Here is a 22,571-nt window from a genome sequence, read left to right as displayed (position 1 = left end):
TAATTACAGTTATCCATTTAAACTTCGAATTCAATTAAATCTGAAAATTCCCTTTTTATTTAATTATTATTAACATAGCAATAATTATCCACCGCTGCCCGAAAATAAATCTTGTCTACTTTAAAATAATAAATATATGATTTTACATTTATTGAGAGTTGGGGGCGTTGTAGTCATTTACTAAAAGTAAGCACACACTCATCCAATCACATTACGTCACTTGCAACTGCTTATTATTATTGAGTAAAAGTCAAAACCTTTGCCAATCCTTGTTCATATTTTCCCCCAATTTACCCTCCAAACAAGATAGATAGATAGATAATTGATTCTATCCCATCTTCTATGCTCAATTCTCATACAATTAAAGGAATCAAGCATCAAAAGAGGTTCATTTTTCACTTATTTAATGATACCCATCAATTATACATGTGTTAATTCTTGTTGTCACAGTCAATTATGATCAATTTCATTGAATTATCACCTGGGTTATGTTTATATATGTTTATATATCTTTATATATTTTAGTGGTAGTTAACAAAAGTAAAAAAGGACTGTTAATTTATCTTTATGATTGTTGCACACCAGGTGTTCGACCTATTGCTTGAGTGAAAAACAATGAGAAATAGGTCAAAGAATCATTCTTTAACATCAAGGGATGAAAGTGATGAAAAGATTAAGAATGTGGTTACTGCAAAGAGATCGGGTTATGTTATTCTGGCCGCGTTTATCTTGATCACGCAAGGGATGTGGGCGGTTCACCATTATCAGTTTGAGCGGTTGCCCGACCCGCTTACATCCCAACAGGTGGGGAAAAGAGGGTTTTCGGAGGAAGAGGCAATGAAGCATGTTGAAGAGTTGACTCAGTTGGGTCCTCATCCTGTTGGTTCTGAAAAATTAGACCTTGGGTTGCAGGTGTGAATTATAATATATGTTAGGGATAATCAAAGTTCACAAAAATATCCATTTTGACCGAAAATATTAACCAAATAGCTTTGACTTTTTAAAATTACTAATCAATGAGAGCGCGACAAGTGTCTTTTAGCAGAGTGGTTTTCAATCTGGTGCAACAGATTGGATTCTTTGGTGCAGAGTCGATTATTTTGGCTCACAGGAGATTCAAAAATGGCGTACGTGATTTCACTCTAGTACATGAGATTTTTATCGAAGGTCTAATCCATCAGTGATTGCTGACATGTGTTCTCCTGTGATTGGTGGAAATCATTAGAAACTAGAAATAAAAAGGTCAATCGGCTATTTTTGTAATTTCAAAAAATCAAGTTTATTTTGTTTATATCCCCGGTCAGAATGGATATTTTCATGATTTTCCCTATATGTTAACAGGTTACATGACACACAAATGCATATGTGTATCTGTTATCATGTCATAACTTTAGTCGAAGGATGCCTTGTTCGTGTTTGTTCATTAAGCTTTTATCGGGCAAAAGAACGTCCGTGAACACTTAACCAAACAAGATTGCGCATTTGTGTTCATTCGTTTGGGAAATGCTTTTGTTCATATTCGGTCATTCACTTTTTAAACGACCATAAACGAACACAGACACAAACCTACATAAACGAACATATAGTGAGTTAAGTTAGTAAAATAATAAAAATAAAAACTATAAAAGGTTTAAATCTTTGGATGATAAACTAAAAAAATATAAAATATAAAATATAAAAAGCCTTTAATGAACAAGCATAAACAAACGAATGTAAAGGAATGAACATAAACGAACATGTTACCAAACATTCACAAACATAAATGAACGAACGCAACCTTTTTTCATGTTTGTTCGTTTAGTTAATCGAACAGAACTTGATGTTTACGTCCGCCTGCTTCTTAAACAAACGTATGTAAACGAACTTCTTGCTAAACGGTTTGCTTAACATCTGGTTCTTTTACAACCCTACCCTAGGTTATATTATCCTAGAAATGCAGCCCTAATAGCACTATAGAAGTATGGTGGTAGTAAACAATATCCTAACTAGCTACTTGCAATAATAAGGAAACAAAGCAAAAGGATACACTTTATCTCTAAATAATAGTCACCCATTTTCAGTTTTGTGCATTTCCAATAAAATTTGTTCGTGTGCCATTAATATTCATATTCATTATTCCCATTATCTTATTGTTTTTGTAGTATGTTTTAAGAACAGCTGAGAATATAAAGAAAACCGCTCACTGGGAAGTTGATGTTGAAGTTGATCTTTTCCATGCAAGCTCGGGTGCTAATATTCTGGTCAACGGACTTTTTAAAGGAAAAACACTTGCTTATTCAGATCTCAAACGTATTGTTTTAAGAATCTCACCAAAATATGTTTCAGAAGCAACCAATAGTGCTATTCTGGTCTCTTCTCACATAGATACTGTTTACTCTGCGTACGTTACCTATTTTTAATTCAATAAATTTGAATTTAATAACTTTGGGATTTTATTTATTTGAAAAATGATAATGAAGTTATAAAACTTAATGTTTGTGTTGATATAGGGATTAGGGAAGGAGCTGGGGACTGCAGTTCTTGTGTTGCGGTGATGCTAGAGCTTGCTCGAGGGGTCTCTCATTGGGCCCACGGTTTTAAAAATTCTGTTATTTTTTTGTTTAATACGGGCGAGGAAGAGGGTTTAAATGGTGCACATAGCTTTATAACTCAGGTATAATAATTATAATTTTGATATTATATTTAATATTAAGTGATGATGTGTAAATATTTTTGCAGCATCCGTGGAGTAACACCATAATTATGGCTATTGATTTGGAAGCCATGGGCATTGGAGGTGCATCTGCTATATTTCAGGTAATCACTACCATAAAGTATTGCCTTTAAACTGAAAAATAGGGGTGTAAATGAGTCAAGCCGCTAGTGAGCTAATTGAGTTCAGCTTGAATCGAGCTGAGCTACAAGCTTGTTTTATAAATGAGTCTGACCTCAAGCTTCACTTATTGAGCTCGAGCTGGCTCACAAGCCTAAATGAGCCTACTATTTATATAACTTCTATATAAAATATTAAATATATACGTGTATAATAATTGTTATTAAAGTTGAAATGGAACTAGTCAGAAGTAAAAATTGCGAAGGTGAAGCCTGGAACCGGACTGCAGTGCAACGACATACATTAAAAATAATTATAAATGTATATAAATTAATTATTAATAAGTAATAAACGAGCCGATCTCAAGCTTGAAAAGCTACCCACGAGCCAAGCTCGAGTCTGTAGTAAGTTAAACAAGCTAGCTTGAGCTTTAGTATGTTAAATGAGCGTAGCTCAAGCCCCTAGTATGTTAAACGAGTAAGCTCGAGCCTCTAGTATGTTAAATGAGCTGAGCTTGGCTCGGCTCACTTACACCTGTATGGCTTTTCAAATCTTGTGAAAAGCCAAACAAAAATTCATGAAAGTTAAGTCAACATTCGGTCAACCGTGGTACCTTGTTCATTTTGGCAGGCGGGTCCTGATCCATGGGCTATTGAGAACTTTGCATTGGTAGCAAAATACCCATCGATTTGAAAAGCCAAACAAAAATTCATGAAAGTTAAGTCAACATTCGGTCAACCGTGGTACCTTGTTCATTTTGGCAGGCGGGTCCTGATCCATGGGCTATTGAGAACTTTGCATTGGTAGCAAAATACCCATCGGGCCAAATTATTGCTCAGGTGTGTATTATTTTCTATTCTTAAATTAATTATTTGATTCTAGATTTTTAAGTTCCATTTGCAGGATCTTTTCACTTCGGGTGTTATAAAATCTGCTACTGATTTTCAAGCGTATAAGAAGTTGCGGGTCTTTCTGGTCTTGACTTTGCTTATGCAGATAATACTGCTGTATATCACACAAAGGTATTGTTTAAATTCGTAACATCTTTAGTTTGACTATTGTTGACCAAGTTAAAGTGATCATATATTTGTATGCAGAATGACAAGTTGAAGCTTTTAAAACCTGGTTTGCTGCAACATCTTGGTGAAAATATGCTTGCTTTTCTGCTTCATACTGCTGCATCTTCTCAGCTTTCAAAAGTCAAAGTCAATGAGAAAACTGATACTGATGCTGCCATATATTTTGACATCTTGGTACTTTATGTTTATGTTTTCTTGATTATAAAGTTTGATTTATTGACTTTTGAGATCAAATTGCATAGAAAGGTAACCAAATTTTGATAAAAAGAACCTCAAACGTTCAAAATTTTAATATTTAAGATAATCTGAGCCGGTTATATTGTCAAAATGATTATGTGGTTGGTGATGTGTCGGAAACTTTGATCATGTTGATGTTCTTTCAAGGTTACTCTAATTAAAAACCTCTGATTTGGGCCTTTTTGTAAGTGCAAATAAATCTTCTTATCTAATGCAAAAATCAGACCACGTTGGTTACCTTTTAATGTAAATAGTTCATATATGTTCGTTTATTAAATAAATGAACGAACATGAACACATTTTTTTTGTTCATTTAGTTAAATGAACGAATGTAAACACACGTCTCGTTTGTTCGTCTATGTTCATGAACTTCGTTTATGTTCGTTTGTTTACGTTCATTTATGTTCATAAGTTTTAGTTCGTTTACATTTGTTAACATGTAGTTGATATTTTTGGACGCATTACATTTTAGTCCGGTTTTAATAACCTTTTAGGCCCAACACATTGTTGTTCACGTATACTTTTAACTGATTCTAGCTTAGTTATGTTCGTTCGTTTACCCAACCATTCGTTTATACTGATAACGAACATGAACACACTCATTTTCTTAACAAACACGAAGAAGAAACCCTGTTCGTTTGGTTATTCGTGTCCTGTCGTTTGCTCAATTTAATTTAAACGAACAAACATAAACATATTTTTAACAATCCAATTTAATGTGACAATTCAGGGAACATACATGATCGTATTTCGTCAACGATTCGCCAACATGCTCTACAATTCAGTCATAATGCAATCCATCATGATATGGGTCACATCACTCGTTATGGGGGGACAACCTGCTGCTATTTCATTATCCTTATCATTTTTAAGCATAATATTAATGTGGATATTCTCATTAATATTATCGACTGCCGTTGCTTTCATTCTACCACTCGTTTCATCGTCACCAGTCCCCTTTGTTTCAAACCCATGGCTCATTTTAGGTTTATTTGCTTCCCCAGCTTTGCTCGGGGCATTGATTGGTCAACACATCGGTTATATTATTCTAAAAGGTTACATTTCACGTGTGCTTTCCAAGAAAATGGACCCTGTGGTTCAATCCAATTGGGCTAAATTGGAAGCTGAAAGGTCATTATATAAAAGTGGTTTGCTGCAATGGCTTATATTACTAATTGTTGGTCATTATTTTAAAGTGGGTTCTTCCTATATTGCCCTTGTATGGCTAGCTTCCCCGGCTTTTGCTTGTAAGTTTGACTTTGTGAAAAATAATATCTTTATTTGGTCGAAGGTGTATGCTGAGTGATGTAACTTCCTGATTCTGTAGATGGATTGCTTGAAGCAACTTTATCTCCCGCGCGTGCACCGAAGGCACTCAAAACAATAACTTTAATATTTGGTCTTTTTGTACCGTTTCTAATATCGGGTGGCATGTTTATTCGGTTAGCAGGAACCGTTGCTGGTATGGTTGTTCGTCTTGACAGGTATTACAAGGCGTTTATGCCGTTTAGTTAAACGAATGAACATGAACACATGTCTTGGTCGTTCATTTATGTTTTGTTCATTTAAACTTGCTTATGTTTGTTCCTTTATGTTCATTTAGTTTGTGCTTTGTTAATGTCGCTCATTTACGTTCGTTAATTTATTAGGCTCATTACAACCTAGTTTAGTTGCAATAACCTTTTAGGCCCAGTGCATTGTTGTTCTCATGTACTCTGGATTGGTATCAATTCAGTTATGTTCATTTATCTATGTTCAGTTATGTTCTTTCATGAATAGCTCGTTTACACTGTTAATGAACGAACATACACGAACACGAACAAGAAAACCCTGTTCGTTTGATTGTTTGTGTTTGATTGTTTGTTTGGTTAAAGTTAAAAGAATGAACAAGAAAATGCTTGGTTCGTGTTTGTTAATCTATGCTCAGTTATGTTCATCCGTTAACCGTCCGTTTATGCTGGATAACGAACGAACATAAACGAACACGAACAAGAAAACCCCGTTTGTTTAATTGTTCATGTTTGATCATCTGTTCAGTTAAAGTTAAATGAACAGTTAAAGTTAAATGAACGAACACGAAGTCATAGGCTGATGCATTTTAATTCTTATCACTTGCTACTTTTAATATTTAAAAATGGTCTCTAGTTTTAGTGTTGACTTTATATTGATGCAGGAATCCTGGAGGCACTCCCGAGTGGTTGGCGAGTGTAGCGGTTGCTGTGTACGTATCGGCTGCCATATGTCTTTCAATGGTGTATCTTCTTTCATACATCCACATATCAGGTTTGACTTAATTTGACTTTTGTAAGTTGCAGCCTTTGCAGTTTTCTTAAACTTAGTTGACTATCAAAAGTAAAATACAGACTTTTTTACTTACATATTATTGTTTTAAGGTGCCAAAAAATTAATCGCAATTGCAAGTTTTATTGTGTGCGGTCTTTCACTAACGGTGGTTATATCTGGAATCATCCCACCATTCACCGAAGATGTTTCAAGAGCCGTAAATGTAAGATTCCGTTTGTTTTGTTCATTCTACATTTATAAATTTGTGAAGGATGAACTAGTGTAGGAAAATGATAAATTAATCAATATTTATATTTTTCTACTTTTACTTATTATAAAGATTAATTTGTCATCAATTCTTTTCACAAATTAAGTATCTTCACAAATTTTAAAATAAAAAAAACAGACCATATGATTACTCAATGTCAATTTTAGAGGTGACAACTCTGACCCATTTAAGCTTGTTTACGTTCTTTTATATTCATTTATGTTCGTTGGTTTATGCATTTTTAAGTTTTTTTATGTCTGTTTATATATTCTGTTAAATTTAGTCTACCTTTTCTAGTTTTTAAGGCCTTACAGATTGATGTTCAAGTTTAATTTTAATTGGTGTTCGTTCATTATGCTAGTTCATCTATGTTCAATTATGTATGTTAAGCTCGTTTATATATTCAGTTAAATTTAGTCTTACTTTTTCTAGTTTTTAAGACCTTACAGATTGATGTTCACGTTTAATTTTAATTGGTGTTCGTTCGGTTATGCTAGTTCATCTATGTTCAACTATGTGTTTTTATTTATGTTTGTGAACCATTCGTTAAGGCTATTAACAAACGAACACAAACGCGCTCATTCTCTTAACGGGTGAATACAAACAAGAAAACCCCCTTCGTTTAACTATTTGTGTACGATCGTCTGTTCGGTTAAGGTTAACGCACGAACACGAACTAGATAACCCCGTTTGTTTAACTGTTTGTGTTAAATCGTTTGCTCAGTTAAAGTTAAACAAACGAACATGAACATTTCTCATTCATGTTTGTTCGGTTCGTTTACAGACCTATTTATCTTTAACAGGTCAAATGAAAAAAGTTAGTTAAAAGGGAAATGAGTTGAATAAATTTAATTTCTAAACCGTACAACCTTCTAAATGATTTTGTTCAAAGATCGGTGATTATTAATCTGTTTTTGTAACAATAGTGTTTATGAAATCATAATTAACGCATTGATCTTTTATGTCTAAAAACGACCTGTTTGGAGTTTGGACCTGTAGCCAACCTGCCATACTTTTAGTTTAATACAAGTGGATTTGCTTTACCTATGAAATCTTGATGATTCCTAGGTTGTTCATGTTGTGGAAGCTTCTGGAAGAAATGTGGACCACAAAGAACCGATCTCGTATATTTCTTTATTTTCAACTACCCCCGGGAAGTTAACCAAGGAGATTGAACATATTGATGAAGGGTTTACGTGTGGAACTGAAAATAAAACTGATTTTGTCACTTTCACCACTTCGTACAGCTGTTTGACCAATAGCGATTCGGTCAACGGATGGACCGAAAGCGACATCCCAACACTAAACGTTGAAACCGATTCAAAAACAGATGAAAGATTCACACACGTCACAATCGACACCAAACTTTCAACACGCTGGTCTCTTTCGATCAATACTAATAAAATACAAGATTTCAGACTCAAAGGTACCATTTTTATTTTTTAGTTACATTCAATATATTTACAGTAGTAATTATTTATTAATGTTATCATTTCAGATGATGAAAATGGTGAAGAATTAATTCAAATTGGCGCGAAAGGTAGTGTAGATGGATGGCATAATATTCAGTTTTCTGGAGGGAAAAATGCTCCAAAAAGATTTGGTTTGACTCTTTATTGGGTCAACAATCATACTCAAGTGACAGATGATGACGACGATAATGGTTTATTGTTGAAATTAAGAACGGACGTTGACCGATTGACTCCAAAAGTCAAAAGGGTTCTTGAGAAGCTTCCTTCATGGTGTTCATTGTTTGGGAAGTCTACATCTCCCTATACCTTAGCTTTTTTGAATAATTTACGCGTTGATTTCTAATTTAAGGAGATTCATACGAACTCTTACATACGTGTTCTAAACATTTATATTGGTTTTTTGTATGTGTTTGGTTTGGATATTAGCTTTGAGGTGATAGAACAAGTTGTAGATTAGCAAATAATTAATTTATGGTTTGATTCAAAGTTGTTTTTTGCTTAACTCTAGCAAAGGATATCAAATCTGACATTGTTAATGGGATTCTTGATTATGATGAAAGTTTATGATCTTTAACTTTATTTGTTTATGATACTTTCATTTATATGGTATCATAGCTAAGCTTTTACTCAATTGGCTAAGTCTAATTTTGGGTTTTCAACTCAAGTCTCAAGCAAAAGGTTTGATTATTATTGTTAATTTGTTATTACAGAGTTAAATAATTAATTAAACATAAGGAATTGATTTGATACACTACCAAGTACCAACTTGTAATTTGTATCTAGACATATAGAAATTGGGTTTTTATCACAAACTGGTTTGGGTTTGGAGACAAGAATGTTCAGCCCTATCGAATCGGTTTGAATCGGGTTGGAACCGGTTTTGGTTAAAAAAAAGACAGTTGTTTTGACATGTTTTATCATATCGGTTGGGTCCAAACCAGTTTTACAGAACAAGATGATGAACTGGTTACGAACTAGCGGGTTGGGTTGGGTTCAAAACGGTTTGGGTCAAATCGATTTTTTTGTTGAACTGGGTTGGATTAAGTGGTTCATTTTCCACCACTAATTGTATCTTTTGTTGTTAATTGGGCTTGAATTTAAGCATGTGATGTGTGAGTGAGATGAGCAACCGTACATAGAGGTTCACAAATAGGGTTTTTTAACCGGGTATGGAACCAGGTTCGAGTATGATAGGGACTGGAAAATCGGGTATTGGTAATACCTGGTTCGGGTTCAGGTTCGGGTCAGGGTATTGTCTCTAAAAACCATACCATATGCATTAGGTTCGGGTCAGGTATACCGGGTATTTGAATACCCTATTTTCGGGTATTGAAAATACCCTATTTTTGGGTTATTCGGGTTTTTTTCCGGGTATAGATTGGATTTTTTAAGAGGTTGCACTTTTTATGAGTATTTTTTGGGCATTTTTAAGGTATTATTCGGGTACAGTTTCGGGTATTGGAAAAACCCGGTTCCGGGTATGGAACAAGTTCGGGTTTTCAAGTATTATTTGGTACAAACTGGGTCCAGTTCGGGTTCAAGTTTTAGTACCGAAATGCATACCCTATCCATACCTTACGGGTAGGGTACGGGTATTAAAAACCCGAGTATAATAAAAGCGATTCCAAGTTTTTTTTTTCGGGTCTAGTTTTGAATTCGGTTTTTTATTTCACCTCTAATCTACAAGGCTACTGTTTGGGCCCTAAATGTATAAAACATTCTTGTAACTTGTAAGTATATTCTCCAAAAATAATAAGAATCAATAAAAACCAATTTACACGTCTACCTTACATTACTATAGGCACATTTTATTTTAACACTTTTACATATATTAATAACTAAAGTATTCACAATATAATAAAAATTTCATGTTTCTATATCTACTACTCTAATAAAAGAATACTACTATGTGCCACTTATCATACTCTCCAACCATCCTCACATTTTAAACCCATTTTGTTATTTGAATCCCTTGTGGGTCATTACTCAACCCAAAATAGTCTTATTCTTATTTATATATAAAGCAAGTGTGTTAATTTTTATCTATTTCTTTCTTTTTTTCTTTTTATATTTTAACGTCATGTTTATCCTTAAGTAATAAAATGAAACAATTTAGCTATAGAAAAAGAACATGCCAAATGAGATTGAAGTGGTCGGAACATTGCTTTATTATTATTTTTTTAGTATTTTTAGGTATATAAAATAAAAGTCAATTAAAATACTTTCTTCTTTAAAAATTTTCATAATATCATAAATTTGTTTATCGACATACTAACCATTTAAATTTATTCTTTTGGTTTGTTTTAGAATGCTAGAATCATGTTCTTCTTTTCTTAGCTATCATATATATATATATATATAACTAGCTTTTATTCCCTGTAATACGGGATTGTTTTATATTATTCATTGCTAATATTAATATATTTTTTAGGATTTTAATTTTATCTATTGTAAGGAAGTTATTAATATACTTAGGATTTGATGATGAAAGGGTTTCATAAATAAATGAGATGTTATAACCCGATTTAAAAAAGCTACATGTGTTTGGTGAGACCTATGACCCGTCTTTTTACTATAAATAAATAAATGAGATGTTATAACCCGATTTAAAAAAGCTACATGTGTTTGGTGAGACCTATGACCCGTCTTTTTACTATAAAATTGTTTCTTAATTATAAATAGTATCTTTAAAAAAACCGGATACTAATTTTTAGTATATCCCTATTTTATAGGATTTTCATATAAAATATTTAATGAGATTAATTTTTAATATAATGAGATGTTATAATCCGTTTAAAAGGCTATCTGGGTTTGGTGAGACCCATACCCGTGAATTCAGTTTAAATGCATGATAAACCTTCATTTATAAATAAAACAATCTGGTGGGTTGAGAGAATTTAAGAAGATTTCGTTTATATATATATTTAAGATTAAGATTTAATACATAATTTTGTTTTATTATATATTGTTGGCTTGTACTTGAAAGAACCCGTATTTTCACATGGACATCTATATCGCTTTGTCAAGATTTACAGGCAGACATTGACTAATTTTGATTATTGATAAACTAGATATATTGATCAACACAACCGCAAACGTATTGTACAAGTAATTTTTTCTTATTAGTAAATATTTGCGTAATGTTTCTTTAGTAATTCCTATAATTTTAATATAAATTGTAATTTTATTCACAATATACGATAATTGTGATGTCGATTGTATTTTGATTAATGTTCAAATTTTAAAATGTTTATCAATTCCCCGTGTAATACACGGGGCTTAAACTAGTTATATATATATATAACAATTGGAAAGGTTTTAGTGCATAATGAGTTGTACATTATGCATTAGGTTTTTTTTTTCAATTTTTTCTTTATTTTTCATTATATACTTTTCATATTTTATCTTACGTCCTGATATTTTTATTTTTTACAAGTTTGTCACAAAGTACATTTCATTATTAGTTTCAACAATTTTCTACTTTCAACTTTGCTCTCTAATACTTTTCATCTTTTACAAAATTTTCATTTATCGTTTTAGTCTAAATTTTGCAAATTTACACGCTGCAACACGCATGTGTTTTTCAACGTTCTTACGTCTATCTTCCCCATTCAACTTTTCGGTCATAAGACGATTTATTTATTATCTTTTTTTTTATTTATTTTTAAAGTGTTAACAAACTGCAACAAATGGCTATGATTGGACGTTTTTAGGTCTACTTTTCGTTCGGTTTAACAATCCCACCACAAAGCACGGGTTCGACGCTCCCGACCCATCAACACACGGGTTCGATAAATATTTCAAGGTAACTTTTTTTAGTGGTTTTCGGCCCCCACCGCAACGCGATGGGGCTTAATACTAGTTTGTAATTATAACACAAGTTCATTGAAATCATGAGAAATCCATTTTGTTAATGTTGTATTGTCAAGTAATTAAATTGCGTGGTTTATATTACATCGTCCATTATTGTTGTTAGATGTATAAATTAATAATATGTATACCTAATAAATCAACCTAAAAGATATGTCTCAATCTGTTTTATACATTTTCTTAGATTTAAATGTTTAATATCTATTCTATATCTATACCAGGTTTACACACATATTCTCAATACGGATTTAGCCTTTGACTTTTAAAACTTTCATCTTGACATTTTGTGTTTGAGTACAACTTTCTAGAACTAAAATTACTTAATAAGAATTAATTACAGCCATTATTGGAGTCATAAAAAAACTGAAAAACAAGAAGTCCGACAAATATGGGTATAGAACTTTCATGGTTGACTTTTTGACCGAATCTCATGTCTAGGATCTCGAGATAAATCTTTGAACATTACTCAATTTCTGTTTAATGCTATTAATCTTACAAGTATTTCAAGTTTGTTAAATGCATAAATTTCAGTAACCATTGTTAAACTATGCCTTGGTATGTGGTTTTTTGTTCTTAATTTAATTATATGGTTATTGTTAAAAATATTAATGCTTTTAGTTTACTTCTATAATTCTAGTTAAAGCCATAATCTCTATGGGTATAAACAAACCGTTTGTGACCTACTCGAGATTGCTTTCTAAAAGCTCGAATCAAGCCAACCTTAATTGACTCCAAACTTGAGTCTAAACTGAAACAAGTTTAATAAATGTGTTCAAACCAGAGTTTCATATGGCAAGCTTCATTAGCCTTAGAAGTAGACCTGCAAATGAACCAAACGTTCGGTGAAATGTTCGTGAACCGTTTGGCGGAAAGTTCGTTTATGTTTGTTTATTTATTAAACGAACGAACACGAACAAAAAATTTGTGTTCGTTTAATTAAACGAACGAACATGAACACATGTTCCGTTCGTTCATTTATGTTCATGAACGTTCGTTTATGTTCATTTATTTATGTTTGTTTATTTGTGTTCGTATAGCATTAATATTAAATAATTAACTATTATCTGGATGACTCATCTAATTAAAGGTTTTATATTTTATTAATTCGTGTTCATTGAAGCCTTTTCATTTATGTTCGTTTATGTTTGTTGTGTTCACTTACATTTGTTCATCTATATTCATTTATGTTCGTTTATCTTTGTTTAGTTATGTTCCCTTAGATTAGATTATAAACAAATGAATATAAACGAACACACATGTTCTTTTTTTAAATAAACGAAAAGGAACATAAATATTTGCTCGATTAAGAGTTCGTATTCGTTTAAAGTTAAATGAACGAACACGAATATGCCCTTGTTTGTGTTTGTTCGATTCGTTTACATGCTTTCATTATTCACATTGATGAAAACGTCGGTCTCAATCTCTAGACTCTGTTGATTTTATTTGTGTTCGCTTGTTTTCGTGAACCGTTCGTGAACACATTCATTTCCTTAATGAACGAACATGAACATAAAATCTCGTTCGGTAAGTGTTTGTGAACCGTTCGTGAACACATTATTTCCTTAATGAACGAACACGAACAAGACCTTGTTCGTGTTCGTTCGGTTCATTTCCAGCCCTACTTAGAAGGCTAAACCAAGCTCAAGCTTTGAATATATATACTGCTCGAGAGTCAATCTCAAGCTTAAACAACTAAACAAGCTCAAGTCGCAATGACTGTTGTTTTAGAGTAATTATTTTTATTTTATTTTTTTTGTTATAATTTTTAAAAATCTTTAGAGAAGTAATTTAAAAATGACTTTTCTTCATCTAAAACTAAAAGTGAAGAGAGCAGATCGATATCGGTGATAGTAAAATCGATGGTAAAGAGTTAAAACACCATTTCACATTTAAAAAAGTATTTATTTAATATAAAAATGAACATTTTATTTATAAATAGTACTATAATGTTTTAATAAATAATTAATGGAGGGGACAAATTGCATAATTATATGGCATTAATTGGTGTGTGCGTAGGATAACGAAGTCGTCCCAACCATCGAAACGGCGCAACTCTTGTTACGCAGTTAAACATGGCTTCTTTAATAAACATCTTTAATACATTATATCCTTATTTTAATTATTAATTATATATTACTTTTTTTTCATTAAACAAATTTAAACTATTTTCTAATAAACTTAATTACTTGTAATTTATGAGATAATTAAATTTGAAAATAATTTAATAAATTTATAAGGAAAATTTTTTTTATGCGAATTAGTAATTATGAAAAAAAAAACAACAATTGATTAGGTCGAAGCATCAAAACAAACGTAAACCAAACCAGCCGCACGTGAGCAAGCTGTCTTTTCCTAATCCCACTACACCTTGGGATTAATGTTGTTGTGGGACTTTTTTTTAAATTTATGGAATTAATATTGTCATGACAGCAATATTAAGTTATTAGTAATATTTTCTCTCATTTTACTTTCATTTTTAATTTTATCAAATCGACATGTGTAGAGAGGTGTTGACGGTAGTCTTTACACGGCTAATGCCTAATTAGTATTACTTGCTTTTGAAATTATTTAAGGGATTTTCAATTTTGTGGACTAAAACAATGTATTTCAAACTGCTAAGAAGCTCTTAACCTTGCTCATGTTCAAAATGAGAAACTCATAAGCTATATATATATCACTGAAACTATAGGTTAATTAAGAGAACTAGCATTCTCCCGGTTTGTGGTTTAGGATCGAGTCTTGAAGTGTCGGGATAGTAATGAGAATCTTTCCAGTTTAATTCGTTTCCTTGAGGGTAGTCATGACCCCCAAGAGAAGCGGACCCTTATGACAAAATGACAAATCTTATGTTTGTTGTAATCATAGAGACGTTGAGTGATAAGCATGATAGGCATCAATATCACAAGCACATTTTGAACAAAAACAAGACAAGAAATATATGTTTTAAGCTTGTTTGAAAGATGTTCACGATGCATGATTGACATTCTAATATATATGTCTTTACTAAAGATAACATGAGACACAACAAACAATATATATATACTTTAATGTTTACACATAAGTGAACTTAGGATCATGTATATTTCTCATTAGTTCAACCATATATGTGAAATATCATATTCATGACACACGAAATGTAAGTGCAACAATTGGTATAATACAGTTGAATAGACTAATAGCCATTGTCAAATAAGAAATGAAAAACATAAAGCATAACCAACCTAGTTCTTACAGAATAAAATGTCTTACAATAGAAAAAAAAAAAATCATAAGTACCCAACTGTACAAATTAACCAGAAGAAATCGATTATTCTCTAACATCCTGCTTTGCCCTTGGGCGAATCTGTTAGAATCGTTAACTTTCTCGCCACCTTCAAGAACTCACTGTAACGGAAACAATAACAAAATGATAAATTAAGCATAAAAGTTAAAGAGCATACGAACTTTGTTAACATGTTGTAAAACAAATACCTAAACGGTTCGTCTCCGGTGTGTTTTATTACCCCATTTGCGTTTCGATAGATCAAATTGGCTGAAGCGTTGGATTTCTCTAAACCAAACATGCTAGCAAGCGCTACGTACAATTCTTCATACGATCCCAAAGTCGTGAGGTCAAAGGTTCGACCCACGTCCTCTGACTCCATAAAAACCTTACAATGCCCAGTCTCGACCCATAGATCATCCTCCTCAGATGATTCAAGGGCCGGACTACTCGTATCACAAGAAGCACTCTTGCATAGTTGTTGTTCAGTCAGAATCGGTTGACCAAACAAAACAAATATTGGTTTTTTCTTATCATTTACATCCTTCTCATCATTTTTCCTTTTCAAACTTGGGTTAGGGTTTTGGTTCCCTATTGTTAACATACACGAAAGATTTTCATCACGCTCTTGGAACGGAAACCGGCTCATTGGGCCGTGACCACCCATGAACCCTTGTGGGAACGGGTTCATTGGGTTGAACCGCAAATGCTGGTCCAACCCAAATTGTGTGCTATGCCTGGCTCCCTGGATGCTCGGTGGGATTGTAAGCAAAGGGAAATCGGGTGGTTGTGGGAAGCGAAGCTTCTTCCTTGGAGGCGAAAATGGTGTAAGATGAATCGCGGGCATACTTGCTACTAACTCAACTAACCACGGGTTAACTCGTTTCACATTTTGTAGCAATTCGGGTTCATCCCAAGTTACCTATATGTTTGCACACAACACAATGTCAAAATCAATAACGCGGTGATACTTATTTGTTTAGTAGTGAACAAAATCAACAAATTTATATAAAATTAATACCTGAAGAAGCCTCCATGGAGAATTAGGCCAATTGATTTGATCATCTACTTGAACCAAAGCAATGGTACCCATAAACCAACTAATTCTTGATGAATCTTCAGTTTCAAAGGCCATTTTGAATCTCATTCCAGGACACCATTGGATTCTCATGGCGGCTTTCACGGTAGCCGCCTTAACACAAAACTCAGGGGTGCTCGCACGCGGGTAATAAACAACCTCAAACGGTTGACCCGCAGCCGCAAGATTCGCGGCTTCAACCACCGCCTCCGCATCCGCTTTCCCATTCACATTCTCATTTTCTGGTCGGAACCTGGCGAGCCCCCCTCCATACAACGAGGAACCGGTGGGGAGTTCATGAAACCCCCCACCGATTCCTCGCTTGGCTCGCCTGATCCCGACACAAAGATCCCCATTATCCGCCCGTAAAAACACGACCGAGTCGCCCGCCACGAGCTTCTTATGGTTAACAAAATTACTCCACCCGGTTGTCAACAAATGCCGCCGCGGCGTCCCGCGGTAAATGTGGCGGAACTTCCAAATCTGGCCGTGAACATCCTTCACCGTAATAATCTGAACCGGGGGCTCCGCGGTGTAATCCAACCGCGGAAAAATAGTTTCCGCGCAGTACCGCGGAACTGAGAAGCCCCCACCGTTATTCGCGTCAGACTGAGTCAAAGTCTTAGCGAATGAGGTGGGTTTCTCTTTATTTTCATTTCGGTCAAACCGTAAACCAAACCCTAGGTCATCTTCATCCTCATTAGAGTCAAAGAAGCAAGGGTTTTTAACCGGAATAAGTGATATTTTAGCATACACTTCATCTGTGTCAGGGTCCGCCATGAACTTAACTGCGGACACTTCGCACATAATGTACGGAGGAATCCTGCGGGGGTTAGTGAACACGGTGCTGTTTCCAGTTCCGGAGTGTTCAGCATGTCCTTGTGGAAAGTACAAAACCCTAGAGTTTAATGGTGGCATTTGCACCATCCCGCCCGCACACGCATGCCATAACTGCGAGTCTAAGCTTTTTTCCATGGTGTTAGAAGGTTTCTTCACATGATTCATTACAGTTATCATTGCTAACTCAAGTGATTCTGTAATAAAAACAACAAATCATATTATAAGGGTTCATCAACATAAATTAACGGCCGCTTATAACACACTCAGACAATCGTTTTAACTAAAACAGTTGCACTTTGAAAATTATTGATCAGAACAACCGTTTAAATATTATCATGATTCATGGCTGCTTTTTTAACCATAAAAACTTTGAAAATTATTAGTCAGACACGCTATTTAGCCAATATCCATAGGGCCGTTTTGACCATAGCCTGACTAACTTTATAATTTTGATCAAAATGGCCATTTAAACTCTATCCAAATGGTCATTAATTAGAAATGGTGTCGGATTAGATGTCAGAAGGTATGTGTATAGCTGGCTAGAAACAACATCAATCAAAGAACATAAATACATACCTATATCGGATAAGATCAAAAGTCTGTTAAAACTGAAGTTCCATTAATAATAGTTGAAGTGTCAAATCAAGCAACTTTGAGTTCCTTTGGCTTCCTGCAGCACAAGTTGAATATATTGAGAGTGAAATAAATAAAAATATAGACATATATATATAGAGAACATAATAGAATAGAATGTAGTTGCAAGTGTGAGAGAGAAGTGGTGAAATACCTGAAGGTTCGTTGCCGACCGGACGGTGGCATACAACACACAGATACGTACAGATATGTGTGTACTCAACATGTATGTATGTATAAGTTGAGAGATTTTTTCAGGGTTTGTTGTTGATTCCACTGCTTTTTCGCTCTGTAACCTGGAATATAGAACCGTTCAACAACACCCCCTTCACCTATTTACCTTAAACTTAAATACACCTTCATGCTGTATTATTAAATTATTAATCCCTTAGCATTTTTATCGTGTCTAAAAAGGCATGACGTTAGTCGTCATGATATTTAGGGATGAGCAAATGGTACCGGCTATGGTACTGTGCCAAGTACTTTCAGTACTAATACCGGTACTTGTTTTTGAATATTTGGATACTAGTGTTTTCTTTTTTACATTTATTATCAAAAGTAATTTCTTTTTTTAGTTTTGAAGAGTGAGTATTATAATATTTAAAGTTGAATGATGATTGAATAAGTTTGATATTAAAGGGTGTTTTTTGTTTATAAGATTTGGGATTGAAATTGGTATCAGATTTTATTTCCATAAGACTCGTTAGTTCTATAGCTAAATCCCATCTTAGAGAATTCAAAGCATTGTCACATGGAAATTATAGTAAAAAATACCCTTAATTATTATTAAGATAAATGGATAAAGTATACCTTTTCTACTCAAAACCTCTTAGCAGTCAACACCTATAGCATGCACGATTTCATTTTTACTTGGACTGTTTCTTCTTCTCTTCTCTAATTAATCCATTGCTATACATTTTTACTTTTGTTTTATTAAGATCTAATTACCTTCTCATAATTGGATTTATTATTTAACATTTTTAAACAAGATTCTTGTCTCTGATATCTTGGGAGGTTGGTGGTTCAACACCACCCAAATATGTTAATTTATGGTTGTTGTTGACGGTGTGGTACAAGTTGTTGAGAAATTATTCAGATGTTTTATAAGCTAGTTTGTTGATTTAAAAAAAAATAGAAATTATTAGAATTTTAATTAGCTAATGTCAATTCAGTAATCTACCATGTGTGCTTTTCAAAATCCATTTTCATTTCATGTGTGGCAAGACTAAAATTCCGAACAAAAAGTACATTAAGATAATCTAAAACATGACTTATCACAAATTTATCGGTTGACCGTACCGTAATAAATAATACGGAGTAGTAGCTAATATCTATCACAAAATATATGTCGCACGTTTCCTTCTCACAAAAGTTCAGCAACAAAACTACATGCGGCAAATAGTTTAAAACACTTTATCGATTTATTTCAATATAATTATATCGGTTCATTTTGAAATAAATGAAATCAAATTGGAATTTGAATAAATTAAACAAATAAAAATATATGTTTATATATACCAAATGATTTAAAACTAAATATGCATTAAATTATATATATATATATATATAATACAAATTAAAATGATATATATAATCAGAATCGGCTATTTGAACTAGATCGAAAACTTTAAATATGAATATTTGTGCATGCCTTTGGATTGATAAGGGTATTCAAACATTCAAATATAACTAGTGGCAAAGCTTGAACGAAAGCATCAGGTTCCAAAATTTTGACTCAATACGTATAAAATAAACGAGGAGGGTTCAGGTTTTAAATTCTTGACGAAAACAAGTAAATTTACACTGCTAAACAAAAAAAAAGCGCGGAGGGAGGGCCATAAACAGGGCCGGTCTAGGGGTGTGGCCGGGTAGTCGGCGGCCACAGGCCCGACACCCCGCTAGACCCGAGAAAAAACTTTAAATTTTTTTTATGTATTTTTATAAAAAAAATTTATGTATAACCAATGTTTCAACATAATTTCATAACCACTAGCTTGGTCTAGTGGTAAAGAGGTATGACATCTAACCAAGAGGTGGTGGGTTCTAGTCTAAGTTGAGACATTTTTATGTTTATTTTTATACACAAATTTTTTACACAACTCAAATCATAACTAAGTAGTAAGTAAGTCCACTTAATATTAAATTGTATAAACAAAAAAAAATGTTTCTTTTATTTAAGGCCCAAAATTTTTTTCGCCTTTGGCTTAAAAAAAATTTCGTATTTTCGGAGCCGGTCCTGGCCATAAAGCTTCGCCCATAAATATAACTGAGTCGAAAAGTTTGAATTTTAATTTTTTTTAAAACTAGGCTAAACACCGTTTTAACTTTCACGTTCTATTATTCAACTGTGATGCCATAATTTTATCCCGATTATTGCTAAAAATGGATGATACATATTGTTGAAACTTTCATAGCCTTATAAAGAAAGTATTGTTAAAATGCTAGATGCATAAATGTATACTAAGGGGTATGTTTTGATCTATGTTGATAGTTTAAGGGTTTCTTAGAAACTTTAAGCAATAAACTCGTTGCACACTTGCACTTTCATGAGATCTGAATATCCGGGTTGATGAGTCATTATCACACTTGCAAAGTTTTGCGCGTGTAACACGTTCGCCACTTATTCAAATAAAATTAAAAATTCCATATATATTGTTAAAATTTTGTGGGTTTAATAATATGGAATAAAAATAATTCTGTTTTAAATTATAATAATACAATATTAACCATTCTTATTCACATTCAGCTGGACGTACTCGAATTTATATGTTTTTTCGTTTAATTAAACGATCCGTGAATGAATTGAAATAAAAACAAAATATGTCACTTTGTGAAGCTATTTAGAGTTTTAAATAAAATTATAAGTCCAATCTCCTATAGATAATTCTATTTACAACTTAAATACAAGACAGCTATATCAATTTTATCACTTTAGCTGAATAAGCTACACATGTTAAATTCATGTTAAGTTAAAGCTTATAATTACATTAAATATGTATTTTTGTATGAGTCAAAAACAACATTTTAATCAAGTTAAGTATACTAGCTATTATTCTTTTATATATACAAATAAATATATGTGAGTCATCCTTAGATTAATCAATTTAAAACACATAAACATGACACGATAATCAACCATAATTATTATTGTCAACTATTAAAATATACACAATATTTCAACAATAGCAAAGTGAAATAATATTGTTGTTTTATTATCAATGTTGACGTGCGCCTCACGCGCTTCCCAGGCAAGATAAGAAAGAAACCGTATCGCGAGATTTGCGATAAATTAGTTTGGATATGGGCTTTGAACACAGCTTTAGGTACGGTTCATGTTAGACCCGACCCGTACGCTAATTTTTTCATTAAAACTTGTTTCTCGTAATCAGTACATTGTACCCTTCATGTCGTCTCTAACCGTCTCTTAATAGATATGTTAATACAACATATCAACTTATGTTTTTTTTATTTTTATTTTGAAAAGAAACCAAAAGCAAGTGACAAAATGCATGGAATTAAAAGAAAGTCCAAATTATGCGGCTATTTAAATTATATATATAAATATTATATAATATTTATAATGGTGGTTTGACGGTAAATCATAACTTATTTTCGTAAAAAAAATGGGTAAATGAATACAAAAATAAAAATATTTGTTTTTTGAAATTTCACTAGAATCCACATTTTGTGAGCACAACACAAAGTTTTTTAACTTCATGTTTTAAGTATTACGTTTGTAGAATTATCCTCAAAGACAACATGTTCAAACATTTATACACGAATTTAGTTAATTAAGTATGTTTTCATTAAGCATTAGAATTCATTTTCTGTTTTATAATTATGATTTTTTAACATGATGTTTGCATTTTTTTAACTTTGTTACATATCTATGGTTATGTTAGACAATTTCACGTACATAGTCATTGCCTAGCTTATCAACTATCACTTGTATAGTTGTGTATATCCTAAATATTTTCCTCTATGTGTGATATGATGTTGTATATCATATTACGTACTTTAAGTTACTATTAATGAAAAAAATTGGTGTATGGGTACGCGACGCTTTGTATCTCATGACTACTTGAGTTATTTGTTGCTAACAGTATTCTACACTATATTATATAGGTACAAAGCAGAAACATTTACTAATATTATTTTTCATTAAGTTGTTTCATCATATAACATATAGATATGTTTTTTCATATATGAGAGGTATGGTGTGTACACCCAATGGCATGGACCTGGCACATTGATCTGGTTTGATGGTTAAGAAAGAGTGGACCATTCTCTTATTGATCACCAGACCATGCTTGGAAATGAAGAAAGAGAGAAGAAGGGAGGGGTGGGGGTGGCGGGGTTAACCATTTTGGGGGCCCAAAATGAAGTGACATTTTGAGCCCCTTTTCCAAAATATATTTATTTTTGCTTGCGGTCCTCGGATGCCGGAATATGATAATATTTGGTAATACATTTTTACGTGAAATGTTGTGTTAGCTACTACGATTCATACTGTTATAATGTGTCAGTTCTGATGATATTTTATCTAGATTAATTGGTTGAAAAAAAATTGATTAAGAAAAAGAAATGATGAAATGAAAATAAATTAAACCATTATTGCTTAAATCACACAGTAACTCCAAAATGGAATATGGCTTTCACTTATACATTTTATCAAAAAACTTATGTGTATAAGAACCTACCACATACACACAATATTGCAAGCCAGAAAGCTAATAA

At 32.9% G+C, this 22,571-nt stretch overlaps 1 protein-coding gene and 1 pseudogene across 2 annotated transcripts; one reads left to right on the top strand and one right to left on the bottom strand.

Moving 5' to 3' along the window:
- The first annotated feature begins 245 nt into the window (after positions 1-245).
- LOC143550157 (uncharacterized) lies at positions 246-8,721 on the top strand (annotated as a pseudogene). The gene is made up of 14 exons (XR_013138278.1): positions 246-386; positions 586-912; positions 2,142-2,380; positions 2,497-2,653; positions 2,719-2,796; positions 3,577-3,651; positions 3,716-3,834; positions 3,910-4,065; positions 4,859-5,375; positions 5,456-5,612; positions 6,302-6,411; positions 6,522-6,634; positions 7,748-8,105; positions 8,178-8,721. The product of XR_013138278.1 is annotated as an uncharacterized LOC143550157 (transcript).
- Positions 8,722-15,174: 6,453 nt separating this feature from the next.
- Positions 15,175-17,438, bottom strand: LOC143549686 (auxin response factor 18-like). Its single transcript, XM_077040540.1, has 2 exons — positions 16,305-17,438; positions 15,175-16,205 (listed from the first exon to the last, which is right to left on the bottom strand). The coding sequence occupies exons 1-2, from the start codon at positions 17,376-17,378 to the stop codon at positions 15,336-15,338; spliced, it is 1,944 nt and encodes a 647-aa protein (XP_076896655.1). The 5' UTR covers positions 17,379-17,438; the 3' UTR covers positions 15,175-15,335.
- Positions 17,439-22,571: the final 5,133 nt, after the last annotated feature.

Source organism: Bidens hawaiensis, unplaced genomic scaffold (genome assembly GCF_021521415.1).
Source record: "Bidens hawaiensis isolate Kalapana, Puna unplaced genomic scaffold, B.hawaiensis_p1.1 tig00000978_1, whole genome shotgun sequence".
Classification (NCBI taxonomy): Eukaryota; Viridiplantae; Streptophyta; class Magnoliopsida; order Asterales; family Asteraceae; genus Bidens; species Bidens hawaiensis.
The sequence above is the reverse complement of the archived record's forward strand: the minus strand, read 5'-3'. Positions and strand labels throughout refer to the sequence as shown.

What these genes read in the sequence shown, in the direction of transcription:
- LOC143549686 (XM_077040540.1), bottom strand. Translation starts at nt 17,378, where the DNA reads ATGATAACTGTAATGAATCATGTGAAGAAACCTTCTAACACCATGGAA. An exon ending in CTCCATGGAGGCTTCTTCAG is followed by an intron (nt 16,206 to 16,304) that starts GTATTAATTTTA and finishes GCAAACATATAG; the next exon opens with GTAACTTGGGATGAACCCGA.